General features: G+C 40.4%; 1 protein-coding gene and 1 long non-coding RNA gene across 2 annotated transcripts in view; one reads left to right on the forward strand and one right to left on the reverse strand.

Annotated features, from left to right (window-relative positions):
- Positions 1-24,072, forward strand: part of LOC148354881 (uncharacterized) — a 27,981-nt gene continuing 3,909 nt past the window's right edge. Inside the window, exons 1-2 of the long non-coding RNA XR_015852180.1 lie at positions 1-40; positions 16,343-16,455. This is a non-coding gene — a long non-coding RNA (uncharacterized LOC148354881). The remainder of the gene's footprint in view (positions 41-16,342; positions 16,456-24,072) is intronic.
- Positions 2,480-24,072, reverse strand: part of colgalt2b (collagen beta(1-O)galactosyltransferase 2b) — a 25,662-nt gene continuing 4,069 nt past the window's right edge. Inside the window, exons 2-12 of the mRNA XM_088348958.1 lie at positions 18,236-18,346; positions 17,795-17,912; positions 16,370-16,504; positions 14,870-15,074; positions 13,092-13,211; positions 10,231-10,304; positions 10,034-10,140; positions 9,648-9,780; positions 7,419-7,546; positions 7,124-7,330; positions 2,480-4,901 (exon numbers count right to left, since the gene is read on the reverse strand). Coding sequence (XP_088205084.1) covers positions 4,628-4,901; positions 7,124-7,330; positions 7,419-7,546; positions 9,648-9,780; positions 10,034-10,140; positions 10,231-10,304; positions 13,092-13,211; positions 14,870-15,074; positions 16,370-16,504; positions 17,795-17,912; positions 18,236-18,346 — 1,612 coding nt within the window. The 3' untranslated portion in view covers positions 2,480-4,627. The remainder of the gene's footprint in view (positions 4,902-7,123; positions 7,331-7,418; positions 7,547-9,647; positions 9,781-10,033; positions 10,141-10,230; positions 10,305-13,091; positions 13,212-14,869; positions 15,075-16,369; positions 16,505-17,794; positions 17,913-18,235; positions 18,347-24,072) is intronic.

Here is a 24,072-nt window from a genome sequence, read left to right on the forward strand (position 1 = left end):
GTAAAGATGCCGCTGAGTGTTTGTCAAGCCCCAGCGTCAAGTGAGTTTCTTACCTTTAAAACAATCTCCCTCCTCACACACAGAAGTTGTATTATTTTCCTAATTATGGTAATGGTATTACCTCCAGCTCACGAGGTTATTGTTAACTTTAAAATCATGTCCTAGTGTTTTATGGTATTCTCATTTTTAATCTAAATATTTGTAAGCATCGTGTCAATAAAGAAAATAAGGATTTTATTCCTTCAGGCGCTAATTAAACAAGAGTTTGCCATGTCATCACTGTCCTTGCCATGTAATTTTTTTGATTCACTCTAAAATGTTGTGCGTAAGGAGAAAGTCGAATGGCGAGGAAAGCACAGTATTTTTAAACTAAAGTCGACAGTGTCCTCTTCTGGTTAAAATAAGAACAGGAGGTAAGTTCAAAAAAAGACATTGAATGTAAATAACCACTAGATGGGAGCACAAGGCCAGGCCGTTTTCAGTGTTGCAGCTCAGTTCAAATTTATAAACGTTTTACCAGTAGAAAAGTCATGTAACCAATGTCGGAGTGGCTAATTTCAAGATAGAGTTTGGGCTGGCTGGATGAGAAAAATAATTTGTACAGGTATCTGTCATTAATTCTTTAGTTAACACATTCAGTAGAAAAAAATAATACAACAAAAATGAGAAAAGGGAAGGAAAAGCAGGAAAAAAGGATAAAGAGAAGAAATGCTAAAAAAAAAGAAGAAAAAAGCTTGGGAGGAAAAGAAAAGAAAAAGGCAGGTCCTCTCACAATATAACTTTCTCACAGATTCCTACCATGTCATTGGGCTGGCATATAAGTTCCTGTTGATCCTTTCCTGTACTCGGATTGCATGTGAGAGGAGCTTCTCTGCTTTACAATGTGTGAAAACTAGGCTAAGAAGCTTACTGTCCTGATGCTGATGTACACTGAAAAGGAAATTCTCACATCTATAGACAATGACATTGTCATCAACAAGGTTGCAGAGACCAGTGCTTTGCTTAGGAGGATTTTGATGTTTTAAGTAGCCTACTTAAAATGTGAGTGGTGAAGCTACTCCATGAGAGTTTAGTGCAAAGGGAAGGCAAATGCAATTTTGATTTCAAATGACCCATACTGTACATAGGAAAATAGGTTTTCATCTATGAAGGAATTATTATATATTTTCATTTGAATTGAAATGGTAAAGTGTTTTCTGTTAACCTATCAACATATACCTCAATTTCTTCCCAATAAAAATGCATCGTAAGAGCTCGCTGCTGAGCAAGGGCCTACTTTTTTCTCTTAATTTGCCCCGTTAGACCATTCTGCAGACAGGAAGCATAAAACAGCATGTGTTCGGCTTACAAAATCACCTTCACCCCTACCTCAAAATTCATTACGAGGTGCACGTTCCCTTTCAAGTTGGAAATCTTTGTAGAGCCTAATCACGCCAGCGCGGATGTAGTTTGTGTCTGGAACTCCTCGCCAGGAGGTCATGGGAACAGCACTAGACTAGCTTGTTTGTGCTGAGTGAGCAGAAAAAATAAACACCACCATATCCTTGACTGAATGAAAGCTTGCTGATGTTATTAGTTAATATTACTATGTTAATAATCAGTTTTGCTTGTGCACTCATAGCTCATACAACATATTAAGAATTATAATGTCAATTTAGTATTTAGTTCATTGCGGTGTTGAACCGTGAATTAATTTATTTTAAAAAAAGCAACAACATCCTGTCACGGTTGCCCATGGCGCCCAATTGGCCCCGCCTGTTTGTTGCTCGCTGCGGCTCACTGACAGATTGGCTTCCCTCCTACTTAACTCTCACTCACCCTTTGTCAATCCGTCAACGAACCTCTGCACCCGCAATACGTGTGTTTTGACTCTGTCCAGTTTCCTGCTTGTGTTTCCTGTCCGGTATCGTTTCTGTCTATTTTTTCCTGTTTAATATCGATCTCTAATATCGTTCCCGGCTATTTTGTTCTGTTTGATAACGATCTCCAGTGTCTGGTTGCGTTCCAGTCTAGTTTTTACTGTTTAATTTCCATCTCCAGTGTCTGGTATTGTATCCATCTATCTCGTCCTGCTTGTTATCGGACTCCAGTCTCCAGTGCCTGATATCAATCCTGTCTGTCCCGTCCTGTCCGGTATCGACCCCATCTTTCAGATATCTGCTCGGGCAATTGGTATCGATCTCATCAGCCTCTGGATTCCTGTCTTTCCACACTTGACGGCTGCCTTACGTCTTCCGCCCAACGATTGCCGAATCACTGGTGTTTGCCTTAACGTGCATGACTGCCCCATTTCCCGTAAAATAAAGCTTGTGTGAGAAACATCACACATCTGGGTCCTCCCCCTGTTCCGGTCCTTGACGCATGCAGTATGAATGCATATTTTAATTTTATATACAGGAACGTCGGAGTTATAACCAGAGACACAACATAAATGAGGACAATTTTTTTTTTATTGTTCCTCATAAGAATAAATGCATTAAATTAGCCTGTATGTGGAGATGACACCACTGTTTATTTGTTACAGAATTTTCAAATGACAGAAATTACAGTTTTTTTCTTGTATCTGCATGTCAGACAGTTTAAGTGAGTAAAACATGTGGGTGACGCTTTGCTAGCAAGCAGGGCCCGCCTGCTGCACAGCAATGTTTTGGCAAGAATTTAAAGGGCTTTATGTGTTGATGTGATTAAATATGTGCATACATATGCACATTAAGTGGTGAAAAAATGACTGGTGACACTTTGTTAAATTAAATGATTTCATTTTCCTCATGTTGAGTCTTTTTTAGTTTTTCCTTGCCCTTATGTAGGTTTTAGAACAGGGGATGGTGTAATACTAGTCTATGGTTTGCAATAATCTGTGGTCTGTGCAGCCCTTTGAGACTCCTTGTGATTAAGGGCTGTACAAGTAAACATGAATGAACTTGACTGTTTTTTTTTTCGAGGATGTTCCAAGTATAAACTTCAAAAATCAGTCTACGAGCTCCATATTTCCAACTCCAGTGATTAGTGGCTTTTACCTAACTGCAGCGGGTGCAGAGGAAGTTTTTCGTATGTGTATGCTCATCTCTTTTATGTCACCCAAATAGTGTCTAACCTGGATGGCCATTGAATTTCAATCTTGTTTGGCCATTGTGATGACCAACGTATAATGTAAACAGTGTTGCAATGCTACGGATTTGTGATAAGCACAGTTTTTGAAAATAAGAAAAATGCAAAAATACATTAATGTATCTTCATGTTTTTGTTTCTCCTTAGCCACTGTTCAACTGCTCAGTCCTCTGCCTCTCCACTTAGCGGAAAAATGAGGTGTGTTTTGTCTATGTGTAAGCTAACCTCTTTTAATTCAACTGAAGAGGGTATCCCCAGGATGGCTGTGAATTTCTGTTTTGTCTGGCCATTATAATCGCAAACATATGATTGTAGTGTTGCAGCGCTACGCCGTAATTTGAAATGAGCACAGCTTTCGAGTTGAAGAAGAATGCAAATTATTCACTGGAACAAAATAAATTGTATTTTAATGGTTTTCTTCCTCCTTAGCTACTGTTCAACTGCTTAGTCCTCTGTGTCATGATTACCGATGTGAATCACATGTGCCCGCTCATTTGGCGCCAACCGCTGCGGCCTCTGATAGGGTCCCTGTTCCTATTTAAATCCAGTCCTGTCAATCCCATGTTGTCAGTCCGTCTGCGAACCTCAGTGTATACTGGGCAAGCCTTATTTGACCCTGACTCCTGTCAGTCCCATTTTTCCTCCCGTTTGTCTCCGGCTACAACCTGTTTTAATCCCGACCACGTCTGCTCTCCCGTCCCGGTTTACCCCCCATTTTTGATTCTGACTACATCTTGCTCTCCTGTCCTGGCTTACGACTAAATTCCGACCCGACCACATTTTTGCTCTCCCTGTCCCGGCTATCGACCTGTTTTCCGTCCCTGACACCGCCATCGCTCGCTACGGAAGATGCACTCCCGTATTCGGATCAGCATCCGAGTGCGAGAGCGACTTGCTTCCGCGTCCAGCAAACACTGGATCGTGGGCGCAGCCCTTCCTCTTTCTTTCATTAAAACTTGTAGGAGACGTTACGCAATTGGGTCCTGATTCCGTTTTGGTCCTGACACTCTGCCACTTTACTCAGCAGAAAAGGAGCAAAAATTTAGCTTTTTAAACAAACGACTGAGTGATTGTTTTAATTAAAAAAAAAAAAAAAAACATATTACCAGCGCTGAAAAGCTTTGACAGTTTTTTTAAACTTTGACTTGTCAAAACAATAGTAAAGCGTCAGCGCTCCTATCCCCCTCAGTCCCACTTTGAAAGAAAAAAAAAAGAGAGCGAATAAAGATTTGTTTTCGGTGCTGCTGTTTTGGTTTGCAAAAACATTTGAAATAGGTCCTGACTATTGTTTGAATTTAGACAAAAGGAAATAATTTGTTTGCCGGCTTTTTTGTAGTCATCTAAAATGGACAACACACAACAATCACTATTACAAGAAATAGGATTGCGCAATTGATCAAATGAGGCACGCAGCAAATAAATTAAGGCACTTCCTCATCTTGTGCATGTACAGTATCTCCGCTTCAAGTGTCTTTTCAGAATGTCCCGAAGATGGCTCACATGTAAAACTGCCACACATTCACAATTCGTCCCGCGAGGCCCGGGCCGCAGGCGGCGGCGAGTCCCCAGTAACGCTGTTTTGGGCCATTGCTCGAATTCGGCCCTGCTGGCCAGTCTTACGGGCCTGCTGCCGGTCCCAGTCAGTTGCCACAGCCTCATCGTCCCAGATAGTTGAGGTCTCTGTGTCGCTAATGTAGCCCGGCTCACCCGTGTAGTGCGTCGGGTAGATGAGTAACGGCTCTACTGAGAAAGCCCGCAGGCTCCGCGGCTCGTAGTGAGACATGTACTCGACGCTGCAGAGGAAACAGAAAGACTTTACAAGGCAGGCTACCAAAAACAGCTAGAGGTTGTTTAGATATTGTTACGGTTTTCTTAGTTTTATTCTTTGGATTGTGAGTGAACATTTTTAAGTATGGTAAGAGCGGGAGGATGCTTTACACTAATAACAACAGCGACCAGAAGATACAGGTGCTGTATCTGAGTCGGAACAGCAGGCTTCTTCTGGAAACCAGTACTATCTGTTTCATGTGGTGGAGGAAACCCCCAACCCCAAAAAATGGCCTGGAGAGGGATGGGGCGCCGCCAGGCTGTACTATCCAAGACACACCACAGGAAGGGGATCCGTCGGTGGCAGTTGTAGAACTCTTATTTCCGTCAGTGGCAGTTGTAGAACTCTTATTTCATGGTAGGGATGGACAAAATAGCCTAAATATTAAATCTTAATATTTTATCAGTCAATTCTGTTTTTTGTTAAACTTTAAACAATAAGCCCCACCCAAAACACATTTATTTCCATAAGCTGACCCCAATTTGCAGACCCCAAATTTGTACGGGGGTTATTTCCAATCATAATATTTCTCTTCGCTTAGTTTTAGCTTGTGTCTATTCTTGACCTTGTTATTAAGTTACTTGTTTGGGTGTTTTTTTGTCAAAGGGTTTATGTAGGGATGGCTGTGGACTTTTTAGTCATCCAAATTTAGTGCTTAGGGGCATTGTTTTGGTAGTATTTTAAGAATTGAAAATATTGTGATTTCGATCTACAAAACGTTATAAAAGATATTATTTGAATCACTTTGGAGACCTGTCTAAAAGCGTTGATGCTTTACCAATAAAATAATTTATATGAATATAATTGATTTAATATTTTTACAGATGAAAACATGTTAAAAATATCACCCTTTTCCCGTTATTAAAAATCTGATACAGTGTGAAAATAAAGGCAGAAAAGACGAGCAGTATAATAGCAATCAGAGACTGCAATGATTGAATGACTGTGAATACACACAGATTATTTACAGAGTAATCTATGCATAATCATACGCACACATGCACACAGACACAGAGACCCACAGCACCCATCCTCTACCCTGCCCCCACCAACAGGCCGGGCTATCAATGGGAATCCTGTCCCCTTCTTCGAGCAGCAGGAAGAGCCTTGCTGGCCTGCATTCCTGAAAGAGAGGCGGGCAAGGGGAGGAATGGGCAACACAGCCTAAGCGCACAAAGTCGAACGTTTGTTGAGGCGAACTATTCAGAAGGTACATGATGAAAAAAGAGTTGAGAGTAAGCGAGAGTTGTGATGAACCAGAAAGAAAATGGTATTCATTAATATTATTTAGAATTCATTTATTTTTAAATAAAACTTTGCTCCTGACTGACTGAGCCAAGAAATTTGCCTGTCTGTACACTAGATATAATACAAATAGCACTGTGTGTCCTCAGAAATGCAGCGTGTAGAACAATCCAAGCAATGTTCAGCGTGTGCGTAAAATAAGGATGGGGGAAGGAGGGTGGGGAGGGATCGTAATTGCTATAAAGTCAAAATAATCTGCTAAACTGAAACAGGACAGAGGAGAAGTTTAACGAGAAAATGCCATGTAAATCGGTAACGTCTCAGGGTTAGCTAAGCGTCACCTGCTGGCTCCTTATGTAAGAGTGTTGTGCACCTGTGTGTGTCTTTTTGGGGTCATCAGTAAATATTTGCCCCCACAAGCATGCCTAAAAATGTCTTCAATTATTGTTTGTGAGTAACATAAATGGAATCTAAGTGCTATTCACGATTCGTTTTCCTCTCTGTATTACACATGATCTCAGTAAATTGATGTTAAATAGCGTGTTTCCAAAATTGATGCAATACAAACATGCTAATAGTTGTTATGCTAATATACATTACCAAATTATGCCATTTTTAAAAAAGGACAAAAATAGATGATGTAGATTTCGTACCAAAAGACAACTTTGGTGAGTTTTGCTACCATTAAGTTCTAACTGGCGGACCGGAAATTGTTTTCTGATAAAACGAAAGGAAAAAAAGAACAGAATTTTCAGGTTTTTAGTATAGTTGGAATGTATTCAAAAAAGCTGCTGAACCCAAAGTGGTAAATCATTAAATGCAGGGGACTTAGAACACAGCCCTATGGTACTCCTAAAGTGACTGGATATGGTTTTTAGGTCCATGTTTAAAGAGCCAAACAAGTTTATTTGGTCTTTTATTCTAGATTAAAACAAAGCTTACTTGGGATGTTTGTTGAACATAACAGGCAGGAACTCATCGACAGGCAGCATTTTAGTGAAGGCTTTGGCATCCAGTAACTTAGTGGCTCCCTGCCGTGATAACACATAGCCCAGGGTCCAGTATGAATAGTCTGCCTCCACCAGGTTGTTGACGTTGTCCACCGAGCGCTCGGGCTTCTGCACTTGCATGCGTTTGCGCCCCACATAGCTGAAATACAAAGAAGAGTCTCTGTTTTGTACTAATGTGCGCCACAAGATTGTAATTAGGGAGAAGAAAATGTGATTGTTATTCTTACATGAGGTCCCAATCCAGCTGGGCTTTGTCCACGTCATCCATGATCGCTTGCAGTCGCCATTTAAAGCGTGGCTCGAACCTCACGTCGTCCTCCAGAACAAGAACTTTCTGAAGTCCGCGCTCGACCACCTGTGGATTATAAACAATGGCTCGTTTCATATACCGTGACAGGTACCGTGTTGTGAAATGGCACTGATACATATTTCTTTGAAACATTAGATAATTTTTAAGACATACCCATTCTGATTGGTAACTCTTAATCGGGCCATTTCGGGGCTATCCCAATGCATTTAGATTTTTATTAAGCCACTAAAACAAACAAAAAACATGTCCTGTGTTTAATCATCTTGTGGAGACAAGATGTTCAACTATAAAATTTATGGTAGATGGCAAAATTCCTTGTTCAACATGTTGTCCAGGTCCTGAAGTATCATATCTGCCATCGCAGAATCGCAGGCCCCAGACATTGTTTTGGATTGATCTTAAAAAATATTTTGTTGTTTTTTTTATGCTGATTTCTTTTTTTTTTGGGGTGTCAGTTATGACTATACACCAGGGGTGTCCAACGTGGTGCCTTTTAAGGAAAACTGAGGTACTTGCGGACCTGTTCTGAAAATAGATTGGGTCATTGTGATTTTCTAGTACAGTGGAACCTCGGTTTTCGAACGCCTCTCAGTTCGAACAAATCGGTTCTCGACCAAAAATTTTGAGAAATTCTTGCTTCGCTTTTCGTTCAAAAAATCGGAGTTCGAACGCCGGTACGCTAGGGGCAATGCTGAGCGGCGTACGGGTGTAGATTGCCCCCACCCCACCCCACTGTTGTCACGTGAGCGCGCACTCCTTTTTGCTTTCGTTTTTAATATCGGTGAACGGAGTGTTTTAACCCCTAATTATGCCTCCGAAGAAGGTCGGTGCAAGCAGCATAGTTGCCACAGGTGAAAAAAGTAGTGCGTACAACTATTGCATTTAAGAAAAAAATAATAGCAAAATATGAAGAAGATGTGCGAGTTTCCTTTCTTTCAAGGGAATAGAGCATGGCTTCTGCAGACCACCACAAAGGTAAGAAATCCTATTCATAAATCTTTTCTTTATCCTTTAACTGCTCACCACTTGTTGTGGAGGCCCGGGTGCTAAATGATGTGTAAACGACCTGATTTTTTTTATTTTTACACGTTCATGTTAGCGTAATCTTTCGTACGGAAGATTACGCTAACGCGAACGTACGATTAGCCTGGGTTAGCTTCATGTTTACGTTCGTGGTAAACATTCAGGGTGTTGGAACGGATTAAAACGATTTTACATTACTTTTAATGGGAAAAAACGATTTCGGTGATTGAACAAATCGTTTTTCGAACCGAGGTTCCACTGTAATATGATTTTATTAGGCGGCACGGAAATTAGTGGTTAGCACATCCACGGCACAGTTCTAAGTTCATGGGTTCAAATCCAACTACCAGCCTTTCTGTGCTGAGTTTGCATCTTCTGCCAGTGCTTGCGTGGATTTCCTCCAGGCACTCCGGTTTCCTTCCACATTCCAAGAACATGCATGTCAGGTTAATTGGCCAGTCGAAATTGTCCCTAGGTGGGAGTAAGCGAGTGATTTGTCTGTCTATGTGTGTCTTGCGACTGGCTGGCAACCAGTTCAGGATGTCCCCTGCGCACTGCCCAAAGATGCCTGGGATGAGCTCCAGCACCCCGGCGACCCTAGTGAGGATAAGCGGTGCAGATAATGGATGGATAGATGATTTTATTAGTGGTTGACTGAATTTATTTAACCGTACTTCCAGCAATTAACACAGTAATAACATAAGGTGTCATTTTAGAAATTTGCTAATTAGTAACAAAAAGTAGTTCTCAGTTTGAAAAAGGTTGGGGACTCCTGCTATATATGGTATTTCCTGAAAGGTTTTGGGGATCAACATGATATTTTGACCAGTTTTGTTTAGAGGAATTGCAATTGGCGTTGTCATCAATGGTGTTTGTCGTGAATGTTTTCCAATGGATGACCTTTATTCTCAGTGTCTTGTTGGGTGGCAAGTGAGTTCTTCACTTTTCAGTTCCAATCATGGTTTGCTGTAGTCCCAATGCCTTTAAAATAGCGTGCCGTAATATTCCAGGGAGACAAATCCTTATAATTTTGTTTCCCATTTGAATACCTTCTGATGGTGGCCTGATGCGATTCTTTTAAGATCTTGCAGCGTACGCCACTTTGTCAGACAAACATCCTCACCTGACTCCATATGGAGTGATGGCTAAGAAAGCAGCCGATCTCGCCCCTGGTCAAGACACGGCCAGAGTATGGGTCCTTGTAGCCGGGCAGCATATCGATTCCCAGGGCCTGCAGCTGGGACGTGTTCAGTGCTCTGTAAAGTTTAGAAAAGAAGTGACACTCAGTCACAATCTTTAAAAATTGTTTGTTGGCCACTTCATGTTGCAGCATGTATCAAGGGGCAAGGAGATTAGCATGTCTTTAGCAGCAGTAGCAGTGGATATGAAGTTTAAAGTATTTGAAAACATTGGAGCCGTTAATAGTCAAACTCAAAATACTAAAATAATAAGTTACCCCCCATTTCTAGAACAATCGGTCAAAGGTTTGAGACGAAGAAACTGACTTACTTGCCGTCCACAGCGGCCGAGAGCGTGGCGCGCAATCCAAGCGCTGACATTGTCTTCAACATCCGGGTTCTTCGGTCCAGCCGACGCTTCAGGTTTATCAGGAAGATCTAAAAATAAACACGTGCCACATCCTCTTTGCTGAAGCAGGAAAAGGTCAGGGAAACAGGTAATTTTAAAGAGGCGAAAAGGTGACTCACGTCATCAAATCCTATGGTGTCTTGTGGTGATGGGAGAGAATGCAGACGACCAGTAGGCTCAATATCATGGTCAACTTTATGGCAGAAAAAGAAATGTGCAGATACAAGGTCAATCCTGAGATATGAAGGGTACTATTCCTCATATCTTTTAAAACAGGGCCAAACATTTAACTTGGGTTTTATTAGACCTGTGTTTCTCATTCAGGACCTGTTTTCAGTTGGTCGTAGGCCATTGCTTGGGAAAAATAATGCTCGCAAAAGAGGGTCATTTGAACTCCCCAACAATAGATGGCGATAATTCTCTGCGAAATAAGTTTGATTATGCATGTTGATCATAGCCAAATGCAAATACAGTGGAGAATGCACAGTCCTGTTCAAAATAATGGCAGTGCGATGTGACTAACCAGAATAGCTAAGGTTTTAGCAACTTTTTTTATTGTTACATGCCAAACAAGTTACTAGTTAGGTGCAGTAGATTATTAGAAAACAAACAAGACCCAGCATTCATAATAGGCACACTCCGAAGGCTGTGCAATTGGGCAAATAGTTCAAAGGTGTGTGTTAAAAAAATAGCAGTGTCGGCCGTTGACTGTACAAACTCAAAACTATTTTGTATTTCCCCAAAAAAGGTAGAATTTAGCAGTCCTAATACTTAGTTGCATGGCCACATTTTTATCTAACTGCTTCACATCTGAGTGGCATAGAGTCAGTAAACTTGAGGCACCTTTCTGTTGTTATTTCACTCCATGATTGCTTAACAACATTACACAATTCAATTACATCTCTTGGTTTTGCTTCACAAACAGCATTTTTATATCACCCCACAAGTTCTTGATTGGATTTAGATCTGGGGATTCGGCTGGCCACTCCATTACATTAATTTTGGAACCAAAACCTAAATTGGCCACTTGTGTGTTTGGGATGATTGTCTTGTTGGCACACCCATTTCAAGGTATGTCCTCTTCAGCATAATGCAACATAACCTCTTCAAATATCTTGACATCCACAAACTGATCTATTATCCTTGTTATGCGATAAGTAGGCCCGACACCAAGGTAGGAAAAACATGCCCAGACCATGATACTTGCACCACCAGGTTTCACTGTTTTCAATGTGTACTGAGGTTTGAAGTTAGAGTTTTAGGGTCGTCTCACACACAGTTTTTGGCCCCTGGACCCTAAAAGGACAATTTTACTTTCATCAATCCACAAAAGGTTCCCCCATTTTTCTTCAGGCCAGTTGGCGTGTTCTTTGGCAGTTGTAACCTCTTCCCCACATGCCTTTTTTTTAACATAGGGGCATTGCGTGGGATTCTTGAAAAAAAATTTGCTTCACACAGATGTCTTCTGTCACAGAACTTACAAGTAACTGCAGAGTGTGTTTGATCGTCCTGGAGCTGATCATTGGCTGAGCTTTTGCCATGCTGGTTATTCTCCGGTCAGTGTAAATAGTTGTCTTCCGTTTTCTTCCACATGTCTCAGTTTTTTTTCTACCCATTTTAAGGCATTGGAGATCGTTTTAGCTGAAAAGCCAACCAATTTTTGCACATCTTTATAGGTTCGTTCCTCTCCAGTCAACTTTTTAAATCAAAGAACGCTGTTCTTCAGAACAGTGTCTTGAACGACCCGTTTTCCTCAAATGCATGTTTAACCTGTGTTGGCTTCGTCATCCTTAAATAGGCGCCACCCGATTCACACCTGATACAGTCCCGTTTTTGTTTTGTTCCTTCCCAAAAATGGATGAACTCAGAGATTGGTTTCCACACTGCTATTTTTTGAACACACCCCTTTGAACTATTTGCCCAATTGAACTGCCTTCGTAGCGTGCCTATTATGAATGCTGGGTCTTGTTCGTTTTCTGAGAATTTACTGCAACTACTGGTAACTTGTCTGGCATGTAACAATAAAAGATATACTAAAAACCCAAGATATTCTGGTCAGTCATTTTTAACAGCACTGTATGGAGAATTTTGGATTGAATAAAAAATGCAGCTGATTAAGCAATAAAGGGAATATTAGTTTTTCTGTTTTAATTGGATCTATTCTATCTAAGTTTTGAAATCCACAATACTTTCATTTAGTAGATTCGAGAAGTAGATTTTTTTCTTGATTCGGGTCGCAGCTTATAATTAGGGTGGGAAGGTAGGTCGTGAGACCAGTTGAGAACTACTGCATTAGACAATGACCAAATCCTCCAAACATAAGTAGAAACATGTGGAAGAAATTTCAAGTTTAAAATGCTGTCAATTTCAACTTTCACTCTATAAACGCAAAATAAACGTCAAGAAAAGCCTACCAAAACAACTGAATATAGTCAGAAGCACTTCAAATGGTGAAAAGTTCCGTTTAGAGTTTCTAGAGTTTGCGTGTCCAATCACAATCTTATTTTACTGCCCTTCTTGGAACAATTTCCCACTCTTCTTCATTCAGTTGTACAGGTTAAAGGTATATTGTTAAAATATAATTTCCCCTTGGTTTCTATTTTTTTCCCAATTTAACAAAAGCCTTGCATCTGAAAAGGGATGTGCTGACTTTTTACAGCCACTATACAATTAGTATTTTTCATCGGTTTTTATACTTTTTATATTCCTTGGCCACAATGAACTTTTTGTATTAACCTAGGAGCATGGTTTAGTATTTCTTTTTTAAGTTGCATCCCAGACTCTACAGGGTATCAATCTGAGGTAGGGAAGAAAGGATGAATTAAAAAAAAAAAAACGAAAGATGACGCCAGGCTATTGAAGCTGACAGGATGCAATCAGAGACGCCACCGGAGGTGGAGGGGAACCGTCCAAGGAGGCACAGCGAGGCGTAACAGATGGCTGGAAAACTTTGTGTGTGTATGTGTACACGAGAACTCACTCAAGGCCTCCGTGATGGTGTGTATGAAACTCTCTCGCTCGTCGTCCACGTTCTGGTGCGATTTGAGGGGGACGGGAAGAAAGCCATAGTGCTCTCGGTTGCACACGTGCATCTGTACACCTGCAGGACACGCAAACAAGTGCACGCGCACATATAAACAGCCAGACTAACAATTCGGAGATGCAAAGGGATTGTAAATTTGTTAAAATTATAAAGTACTTTCTGTTCAAGGCTCATGCTCTCATTTTATAAGAAAGTCAAATGTGTTCTTCACCACAACCTGCAGTATATGCACCGAATATTTTATCAATACATTTTAATTAATTGCATTTGCTGAATAAAAACATTTCAGCCGAATTCATCTGTGAACAGTAGTTTAGGTGCATAATTAATTAGTAGTAATGTATATAACCGTTATTATGTTTCTTTATGAAAATGAACATCACTTTAATTGGATTGAATATAAACATCAATTGCCACGTGTTCCATTTTACAACAAACATAAATTAAGCATTATTAGGTATCTAATACATAATGTAATTATGGACTGTTAGTTAATTAAAATCCAGACAATATTAAAAAGCGATAATTTAATTGAGAAATTATTATGTTTAAAATTAGAAATAATTTTATGATTACTTAATAATTTAAATTAATATACAATCAGTTGTATTTATTTAAAAAACAGTTAATAAGAACACTTATGCAATTAATGTTAAAATCTGATTTCTGTGTTTTATTCAAATAAATGTGAATTAGTTATATTTTAATTAATGTCAGTATTTTTAAAGTGACTGTGTGTATTATGTAGTGCCTCTTTGAGGTAAACAGACTTCATTCATTAAAATAAAAAAAATGCATTTTCTTAATTACCTGTGGGTCCAAAAATTTACATTTATTTTATGTAACATGATCCTCACCCAAAGGGAGATGACATATTTGTTGGCCATCTTGCTACGGGTACCAAAAAAACTTAATCATTGCGAAAACCTGGGCAAAAAAAAAAAGAGGAGGAAAATGGTGTGGTTTGGTTATTTTGAGTATTCATAGTTTATATTCTTCCTTGCGATTTGTAGCACTTATCTGTTGACACCTAGTGGCCAAATAATACACATTTCCCTTAAAATCAGACATTTAAACAACTTTGCTTTTGATTGTGAGCTAAATTCCAGGCCTTTTCACTCTCAACTAAAAATTTTCGGAGCAATTTTAAAGCCCTCACAACAAGGACGAGCACATTCCATTACAAAGGAATTGAAGGCCCCTGTGGCAATCGTGTCCTACATGCTGCATGCAGGCCACTACACACACTAAGGAACTCTATGCACAGCTGCAGAATGTGCCTTCGAGCATTTTGATGTGTTTGTCAAGCAGGAAGCAGAGCCTATCTGATTGTGACATGGCGGTGAAGGTTCATGGGTTTGGGATTAAGCCGGATTGTAGGGTAGCAATGTGCAGCCTACCACTGCAAACCTGTGATCCGACAAGCCAAATATGATTTGACAATAGTAGCGGGCCAACATAACACATTTTTGTTAAGTCTATGAAATGGAAATATCCAAGGTTGTGTTTGCACAATTAAGAACTAGCACACACATTCAACCCCTCACACATGCTTTTGCAGCTGTGGGACTTGAGTAAATCCATATAAGTATCTCCACTTTTATTTCAGAGCTTGAGTACTTTAGCTACTTCTGTCCGTTGCCCGGAGCCTGACGTTAGATTCTATTGGCAGGCCGGCTCTAAATGTGCTAGTTTGCCGTGAGCTCCCAACTCACCCGCTTGCCGTGCAGAGAATGCAAACACCATGATGTCATCAAAGGCCCAGCTGTAGTCTGGGTGAGGCGGGTAAAAGGCAAGGTTCCTGCTGGCTTCTCGTCTCAGGTCCATCAAGAACGTGCTGTGCACCATAGGGACCGGGAAGCAGCCCAAACGCTTCCATTCTCTGATTGGTTGGTAGTCCGGGGTCCTCTTGTAGTAGCCCTAAATGGATTTTGTTTTTATTATAAGAGGAACCATGAACTTCATTATTTATAGGCCTAAAATGCTTTATTATTCTTTGTAAGGGTGTGCACACAGGCACTAGGGTACCCCCTGAGGACAGCTAAGGTGCCGATGGACTTTTTTCAAAATAAGTTACCAGTGCTTGGTCATTGTCATTTTCTAGTAAAATTATTTTTTAGCGGTTGATTGAGTCTATTTTACCCTACTTCCAATAAATAATCTCATAAATAACATAGTAACAACCTAGTAATAAGATGATAATTTTAGAATTTCATATCAAACTGGGTGTCACGGTTGTCATGGCGCCCAATTGGCCCCGCCCGTGTGGCGCCAGCTGAAGCTCCTTGACAGATTGGCTTTCCATCTATTTAAGCTCAGCGCTATCACTCATCCTTTGTCAGTCTGTCAATGAACCTCTGCCCAGCAAGACGTGGGTTCTGACTCGGTCCTGTTTTCCTGTTGGTATTTCCTGTCCGGTATTGTTCCCGTTTATTTTGTCCTGTTTAATATTGGTTACCAGTTTCGTTCCCGTCTGTTTTGTCCTGTTTAATTTCGATATCCTGTTTCATTATCAATCCTGTCTGTCCTGTCCTGTCCGGTATCGATCCCATCTGTCTGATATCTGCTCGGCAATCTAGTCGGTCTCTGGCTTCCTGTCTTTCCACGCCAGACCACTGCCTAACGTGCATGACTCCCCATTTCCCGTAAAATTAAAGGCTTGTGTGAGAAACGTCACGAATTTGGGTCCTGTTCTGGTTCATGACACTGGGTGCCTTTTGCACTAATTATTGATAAAAATTAGCTCTCGGCTGATTGAGAAAGGTTGAAGATCCCTGCTCTATGCGCTGCTGGGGTTCTCGCTCCTCTTCCATTTAAGAAAATTACATTAAAGGTTGAAGCCCAAAATGACTGACAGTCTCTAAGAAAAGTGGTATCACAGACCCTTGTTTACATATGAGAAAAAAAGATAAGAAAAAAAGCTCTAGTTTTAAATGGGCCATGCTGTTCCCTCTAAATTATTGCACCTGGCAGAAAATATTTTTACAGACATAACATAAAAAAACTAATTGTTGTTCCCATTTTAATTCATATTTTTTCCTGTGTCATAAACACGAAGTGTAAAATGTTGAAGGATGTTTATTAAAAAAGTGTGCATTTTCATTCCTCTGAGGACTTGTCAGCCAAAATGTCTGTGCACGCCATTATTTAGTAATATCTAAACTTGTCTCTATATTTTACTCCACTAGATGAATGGACAACTAGACATACAGTACCTGTGGGGTCATGCCGCACCAGTAGTTGGAGTACAGGGACCGGGATTCCAACATAGGGGCGACCAAGGTCAAGTTTTCTGCGATGAGTAAGTTGAGCACACGCGGGTTGGTCAGAAGGTTGTCACTGTCTACAAACTGCACACCAGAAACACATAGAATATGAAAGTATTGCATTATTTCTGTTTGGGGCCAAGGACCACTTTCTAAATTGAATGGAATCTTGAGGCACAACTTAAGTACAAAATGTTAAAAATGCAATTATCCACTCCAGTTTTGTTATGTCTTTTTTAAATCGTCACAATAGTCTTATACGGTCTCGCCCGAATTTCTACTTTTGTGAAGCGGAGCACTTCAACAATAGTTTGCATGTCTTCTGGGTACTATTGATGTTATCAAGGCACAGAACATTAGAACAGGGGAATGTTTAGTTTGTGCACTTTGCAAATGTCAAGGATAATTTAGCTGTATCTATCCATCCATCTATTCATTATCTGCACCGCTTATCTTCAGTAGGGTCGCTGGGTTGCTGGAGCCCATCTCAGCTATCTTCGGGCAGTGGGCAGGGGACACCCTAATCTGGTTGCCAGCCAGTCGCAGGACACACAGGAACAGACAACTCACTCGCTCATTCACTCCTAGGGACCGGCCAATCAACCTGACATGCATGTCTATGGAATGTGGGAGGAAACCGGAGTGCCCGGAGGAAACCCACGCAAGCACGGGGAGAACATGCAAACTCCACACAGGAAGGTTCAATCTCATGAGCTCAGAACTGTGCAGCGCAGGCGCTAACCGCTGCGCTGCCGTGCTGCCCTAGCTGTATCTAACCAAATTAAATTCAACGATTTCCTGGCGCACGCTTGACCAGATCACATGGAACACTGAGACTGGTCAAGAAACACTGGTTTATTGAACAGTATGAGAGGTCAACACACAAACACAAAATGAAAACACTTTCAAGGAGTTGCTGCAGGTCAAAACCAAAATCCTTTCACTCGCCTCATGACCAGCGTGCAATGCTCTGACTTCCCAATGAGGCCACAGCTATTAAGAGTGATCCAGTCACTCACAGTTGTCCCATAATACAGCAATCAGTGATATTTGTCTTAACTCCTATTAGCTGCAATTAACAGCTGTCCTCCATTTTCCAGCTGGCAGTGCTAGTAAAAAAACATATAAAATCATCTTGGTCTTAAGGAGCTGAACAGCAATTTATTTTGATGAGAAGATTTTAATCGAAAATAAAATAATAAATTAAACTCAGTACTTGATATAGTCAAGTCAAGTCAAATTTATTCATATAGCCCTTAATCACAAAAATGTCTCAAAGGACTGCACAGGATTACAATGACACAATTACCTGATCTTAAACCAACAGAGTTGTTCTATGCACTTAAAGGTTTTGATCAGTGTAGCCAGTATTACCAGTATAAAGTCGGCCCATCGTTCCCTTGCTGCCTTGAGCGCTGCTTGCCTTAGCTTCATCACGTGGTTGAACCTGGACACAGGCCAGTGCTTTGGACCCCACTCATCAATGTAGGACCTAAAATACAAAAATACAATAATGATCACACCAAAGATCTTATACATTTTTTTTCTCAACTTACAAAGTGGTCAGCTGTGAATTTTTATCTGGGATTTGTCCAACGGATTCCAAATCACCACTAGAAGGCGTCACTCTTAGGCAACGTGATGGTGTGTTTGTTATGGACCCATGTTTCTGTCACTTTATCAATTGTTGCACCCAAGTAAGACACACATTTGGAAAAAAAAAATAACTAAAGAGAGAACTAAAACTAGTAAAAACGATAACGGATTTTCCAAAACAATTATAATCTAGGTCGGGAATGAGAGCCACCCACTCACCTGGGCTCTTCCATTGGCCTCCACTCCACGTAATGGTAGAGGTGCTGGGCATTTTTCAGCCATTCTCGCAACATGGCTGTTGTATTGTCCACATTGTGGTCAGTCGCTGCCCTGTAAAGACAACGTCACACACAATGCATAGGTTAGACCTGGTGGCTTACTGAAAATATGTGACCAAAAGTATTTGTACTTGTCTATTTTTCATTTGACAGACTTTTATGTATTTATTTTTTAAATTTCAATTAAAACCAGTTTGTAGATCGTGATAGACTTGCCACGAGTCAGAACATTTACCTCGTCATTTGTTCCTGGTGGCTTTTGGTACGTACATTTAAAAAGAAAAAGCATGTACCAACAAGCTACTACACACGCACGCGCCTCTTCAGTTAAACAGCAAGAAGCCGGCGCGGCACAGCAGCTTGTTGCTTTATTCTGTGCCAGTTAAAAGTCGGGAACACCTGACGCAGCATTGTCGTAATGAGTAGACACACACCTATTTACACGCTAACACAACCGCAAAACTTCACATCAGCAAGATTCATTCATGTGCTGTTACAAGAGAGTAATTGGAACTTTGTAGCTTCAGGCAATTCACGGAATACAAAGAGCTGCATTTTGTATTTTCGTAATTCCCGCTTATTATACGAGGTGTCAAACTTTATTCGAAATAATTTTCAACTTCTGTAAATTCATGAAGAAACTCCCAACTTAGAACCACATGTACCGTCTGCAAGGCAATCCAAAATAGACTGTGGGAGCTGGGTTGGGTAGGGTTACTTTAACTGGATTACTTTCAATTACTTTTGGATTACTCCGATACCAAATATGCTAATAAAAGACAAAAGAAACTAAATATGTATAAAAGTATGACTCACAACACGTGGAAGCTTTCTCTCCTGGCTTTGATCTTTTTGATCTCCGGCAAAGCTAACATAAAATGCGACAGAAACAAAATGAAAATAAATCCAAACAGCTTGCCAACATCATTTTTGCCGTTCCATGTATTCCGTTACTCCCCAAGCCTGCACAAATGTTAGTAATTTTATTCATATTTACTTTCTTTTGTCTTTTATTAGCATATTTGGTATTGGAGTAATCCAAAAGTAATTGAAAGTAATCCAGTTAAAGTAACCCTACCCAACCCTGTGTGGGAGAGAGTTGCAGAATCAAGCAGTGGAAAAGTCCACTAAAGGAAAAGTGTGCTTGCCTGTTTTTGTTTTGCACACTTACAGGTAAGAAGCTTGTAATTTGCTATTTCATTCGAAATCCTCAGATAATGACAGCTGGGGGTTTTTAAGGGTTATTGATCTATCTTCGTTATTCATTATCCATTATCCGTTATCGGTCAGTTCATTATATGCTACAAAGCCTAGGAGCTGGGACACTTACTCTCAGCCAAAAGGCTAAGCTAAGGTCCTAGCCCTAAAGCCTTGTTGCGATCATTGCGAATGCACCGTTCCCGGAGGTACTGCAAGCTGATTTAAGCATGCATTTATTTAACTGTGATTTCAAAGGAGTGTAATTTCGTGCTAAGTTGTTAAAAACAATGCGTGCACATTAAAGAAAAGGTTGTTGTGTGTATAATGTATGCGTATGTTCTTGTTGATGAAGTTTTGTGTTGTGTAGGAGATTCAAACTCATAAGAATTTGCCAAATTCTTCATAATGACAAAGAAAGTGTGCGTCAGAACCAGAACAGACGGTGGACCCAAACGCGTAACATTTTCACACCAAGCTTTATTTTATGGAAACGGGGCAGTCATGCGTGGGAACACAAACGCCAGCGATTCGGCAATCGCTGGGCAGAGGTGAGACAGATAAGTCAGGCACGGAAAACAGGAACCCAGGGGCAGACGAGATCGAAACCGGACAGGACGGGACAGACGGGATCGATGCTGGATACACGAGCAAGATACTGGACAGGCCGGGACATAAGGGATCGATACCAGATACAGGATGCACGAGCAAGATATCGGACAGGACGGGACAGACGGGATCGATACCGGATACAATAGCAGGATACCGGACAGGACGGGACTGACGGGATCGATACCAGATACAGGATGCACGAGCAAGATACCGGACAGGACGGGACTGACGGGATTGATACTGGATACTGGATACACAAGCAGAATACCGGACAGAGTCAAACTGCATGCCTTGCAAGTGCACAGGTTCGTTGACGGACTGAACAGCAGTGAATGAGAGCACTGAGTTTAAATACCAGGGGAGCCAATAAGGCAACGAGCAGCAGCCGACACCAAACGAGTGGGCACAGGTGAGGGCAATGGGCAATCGCGACAGTGTGAGGTATGATCAGAAAAAAAGTTATTTTTCAGGATGCAATAATTAGAGTAGGGAAGCTTCTAAGGATAAAAAAAATGCAGATTTAATTTGTGGGTATTGCTCAGATGGAATGTTTTTCTTTTCTTTATCCCTTATCATTGTGTGGCTCATTATCCAATGTTATTTTTGTATGGACTAACTAAAGTGTAGGTGCATTATAGGTAAGGTTTCGTGCCATTGCTCCTTTGATTTATTTAAGATACAACAAGTTGTGGGACATATAAGTGACTTTCATTTGCAGAGCAGTGGAAAAACTAAGGTGTCCATTATTAAACCCTGTGGAACCCCATGTAAAAATGGGAAGGGTGTGATTAAAGAACAACCAACACTAGCATAGAAGGTTTTGTCAGCAAAAAAGATTATCAAAATCACTCGAGTTGTGTATATGTGTAGAGAGAAATCTCATAATCTAATGCATACCACATCATATGTTAAAATTCTATTGAGAAATCAGTGGGAAATATCAGTACAAGCAGATTATAAATAAAGACACTTTGACCAGTGTAAGCTCACTACTAGTAACTCATCAGTTGAACAGACATCTCTGCTTAAGTCTTGACTAATTCATAATTGAGAAGCATACAAACTACCAAATTATATGAAGTAATTTGTACATTTTTGCAATTATTGTAGAGGACATAAAAACACTAAACTTCTGCCTTTCAGTTCAGAATTGTTGACACGATTTGAGTATAGTTGTTTGTTTTCTCGGATTTGTGTGAAGATTGTACTCGGGGCCTCAACTTTGTCTTTTTGTTTTTCCCATGCACACCCTGCCTGCCCGCGTGTGTGCATGGCCCCTACCCCTCCTAACCCTCAGAGTGAGCACACACTGTGACTTTCCACGATGACTAACACAATGACTTCTTCATAGTTCCTTTTTGCATCTGTAATGAAGCTTATTTTGCACGGAGTGGGGGCGTGTGGGGTTGGGGTATAACTTTAGGAAATGTATTTTGCTTAAAATACAATTTTTTAAACATTTCCCCAAAATCAGGATATCTATTTTTGAAGGCCCCAGAAGGGGTAAATTGTTGTGGCGACAGAAACTTAGATGAAATTGAATAAGTAGGTCAATATTATCTAAAAGAAAACTATAAACATCTAAACTAATATTGTCATTGATGTCATGTTACTTCCGCCTTGTGACACGAAACGTCCCATCAGCTTCATTTTAAAGACTGACAGTAAAATGCTGCCTCATTATTCTGCACCCCAGAGGCATTTTTCTGTTGGATTCCCATTTCCTTTGCTGTCTTTGCATGTAATCAACATCTGGACAACACGTGTCCACGGGCGTCACCTATGCGAACCTGCATCTGATACATTGGATGAAAAGGAACGCCCATTGTCAGCTTTAAGTGTATGCACATCACGGAGAGAGGGTGTAAGTGCAAGGTTAAAAAGAAACAAAATTATGTCTGATGTGACACCGAAGGTTTTAAATGGTGAGGTTTATTTAGAGTGACATATTACAGCAAATGGAAGTTTTTAACAGGTATTTTCCTTCCCTTCTCCAAAAACGTTTGTGTTGTTAGTGATACTTTCTTCTATGTTATGTCACATTGGAAATGGCAAGCATAGTTGTCATCGTCACCCTGCTCGTACCTCACCACAATATTGTAAATACGCTCGATATTTGAACGTCTTTCCCGTGAAGGCCAGGAAGAAAAAGAGCGACAAATTCCTCATGAGTCTCAGTGTCAACAAAAACTGGACTTGCGCTCAAGTGTGATATTCAGTAGTCACATTCAAGGTTATACAGAGGCTTTCGTCTTTGCCCTCAACGCTTCTGAAGACTCTTGATCTAGGGCCGGGAACCTATGGCTCGCGAGCCATATATGGCTATTTTCATGAGTACATCTGGCTTGGTGATAAAATTCAGCTTATGCATATCCTTACTGTGTTGTATCAAAACAGGTACGTGCAAAAACTATTTTTTTTTACATGCGAAGCCAAAGCATCACTGACATTTGAGAACGTTTGGTCCAGTATATATTGGACACAGTTTAAACGACATCACAGTCAGGGTGTCACATTAACCCCGTTTTGCCTGTAAGTCGCGAAGGAATCCTTTAGATAGAAGTTGATTAAACAATGAATGTCTTTGTGATGAAAAACCACAGAACGAACTGTAAACACCCAAAAACACCAGCCAAGACCTCAGAGCATTTTGATTGTGAGAGTGGTAAGATGGGAGGAGCTATGCACACTCCGTTCTTTCTGGCCAATGCCTTCTGCCCCGAAGGTAAATAAAGTGTCCTTTTTGTTTGCAGTATTTTGTGACATTTTACAAAGGAACTTTGCTTGCACCTTTTTTTTAAAACTAATATTGATGGTCAAAATGAACCTCAACACTTTTTAAGTAACTACGGAAGGGAGACCAATCTTAAAGGGTGCTGTATATTTATTTGGATATGGAACACAGGCTCTGGCATGACAATTATGTTATTCATTTTATAAAATGTCACACAGATAAATAAAATGTGCTGATGAATTGTGTTTCAGTGTTTGTATTGTGTTATTTTTGGGTATTGGATTTTACTAATGTTTGTCCTGCATATTTATTGCATTTTCTTTTAACTGTGAATGAATGACTGGAATCTGAATTAGCTTTTGTGTTTAGAGCGTGTTTGGCGGATTCTTTGAATTTTGTCATAAAATATAAAGCTCTCTCTAAAAAATTAAATAAAATCTAAATATTTTGCTTTCATGGCTCTTTGGGTCAAAAAGGTTCCTGACCCCAGGTCAAAATGCTCAGAAAACCGTGCAGCCTTGAATGCAACATACAGTCTCAAACAATAACAAGGGACTCAACTTTTACATTATGTTTTGCTAATACTAACTGTATGAAAACATTGAAACCAGGCCACACAAAGTTGCCAGTCCTTGGACTTCTGCCCAAGAATAAGCCACAAGATTACGTTTCCACCTTCAGAGCAGCCAAAGAGCAAAATAAACAACAGACCTCTAATCAAGTTCTCGGATGGGCCCGTCATTAATTTCATATTATTCACGCCACACTGGTAAATAAACGGCAATAAAACCTTCTCGTAAAGACTTTTGTCTTTGGGGTTCTGCACATGTTTGCCATAAAGTCATGACATACATTATTGTTATGACAAAATGAGACGTTACGTTCACGTTGTCTTGCGGCAAAATGTGGTCGAAGAACGCAAGCATATTGTTGTCGCGCTAAGGCCTTTAAAACAAATGTGATTTTAAATGAATTTAATTAAATGGTCCTGATGTTCTGTTTCCCGCTCCATCTTTATTAAATGATAAAAAATACACAAGTTGAATTTCCCATCTTGTGTGTCTGGAGGCAACACATTTGGTTAGATGAAACCCGTAACAGCTTTCAGTGCTCTAACTTGAAGGTATCCGTCCAATCAAATCAAACAATGGCATGTCTTCTCACATAAAAACAAAAACTCAAAACAATTTCACAGTCCCGTCATCGTGGATAAGGAGTCATGGAGACTGATGACA

The sequence above is a fragment of the Urocampus carinirostris genome, chromosome 12 (assembly GCF_059441175.1).
Source record: "Urocampus carinirostris isolate Australia breed hairy pipefish chromosome 12, RoL_Ucar_1.0, whole genome shotgun sequence".
In the NCBI taxonomy this organism is placed as follows: Eukaryota; Metazoa; Chordata; class Actinopteri; order Syngnathiformes; family Syngnathidae; genus Urocampus; species Urocampus carinirostris.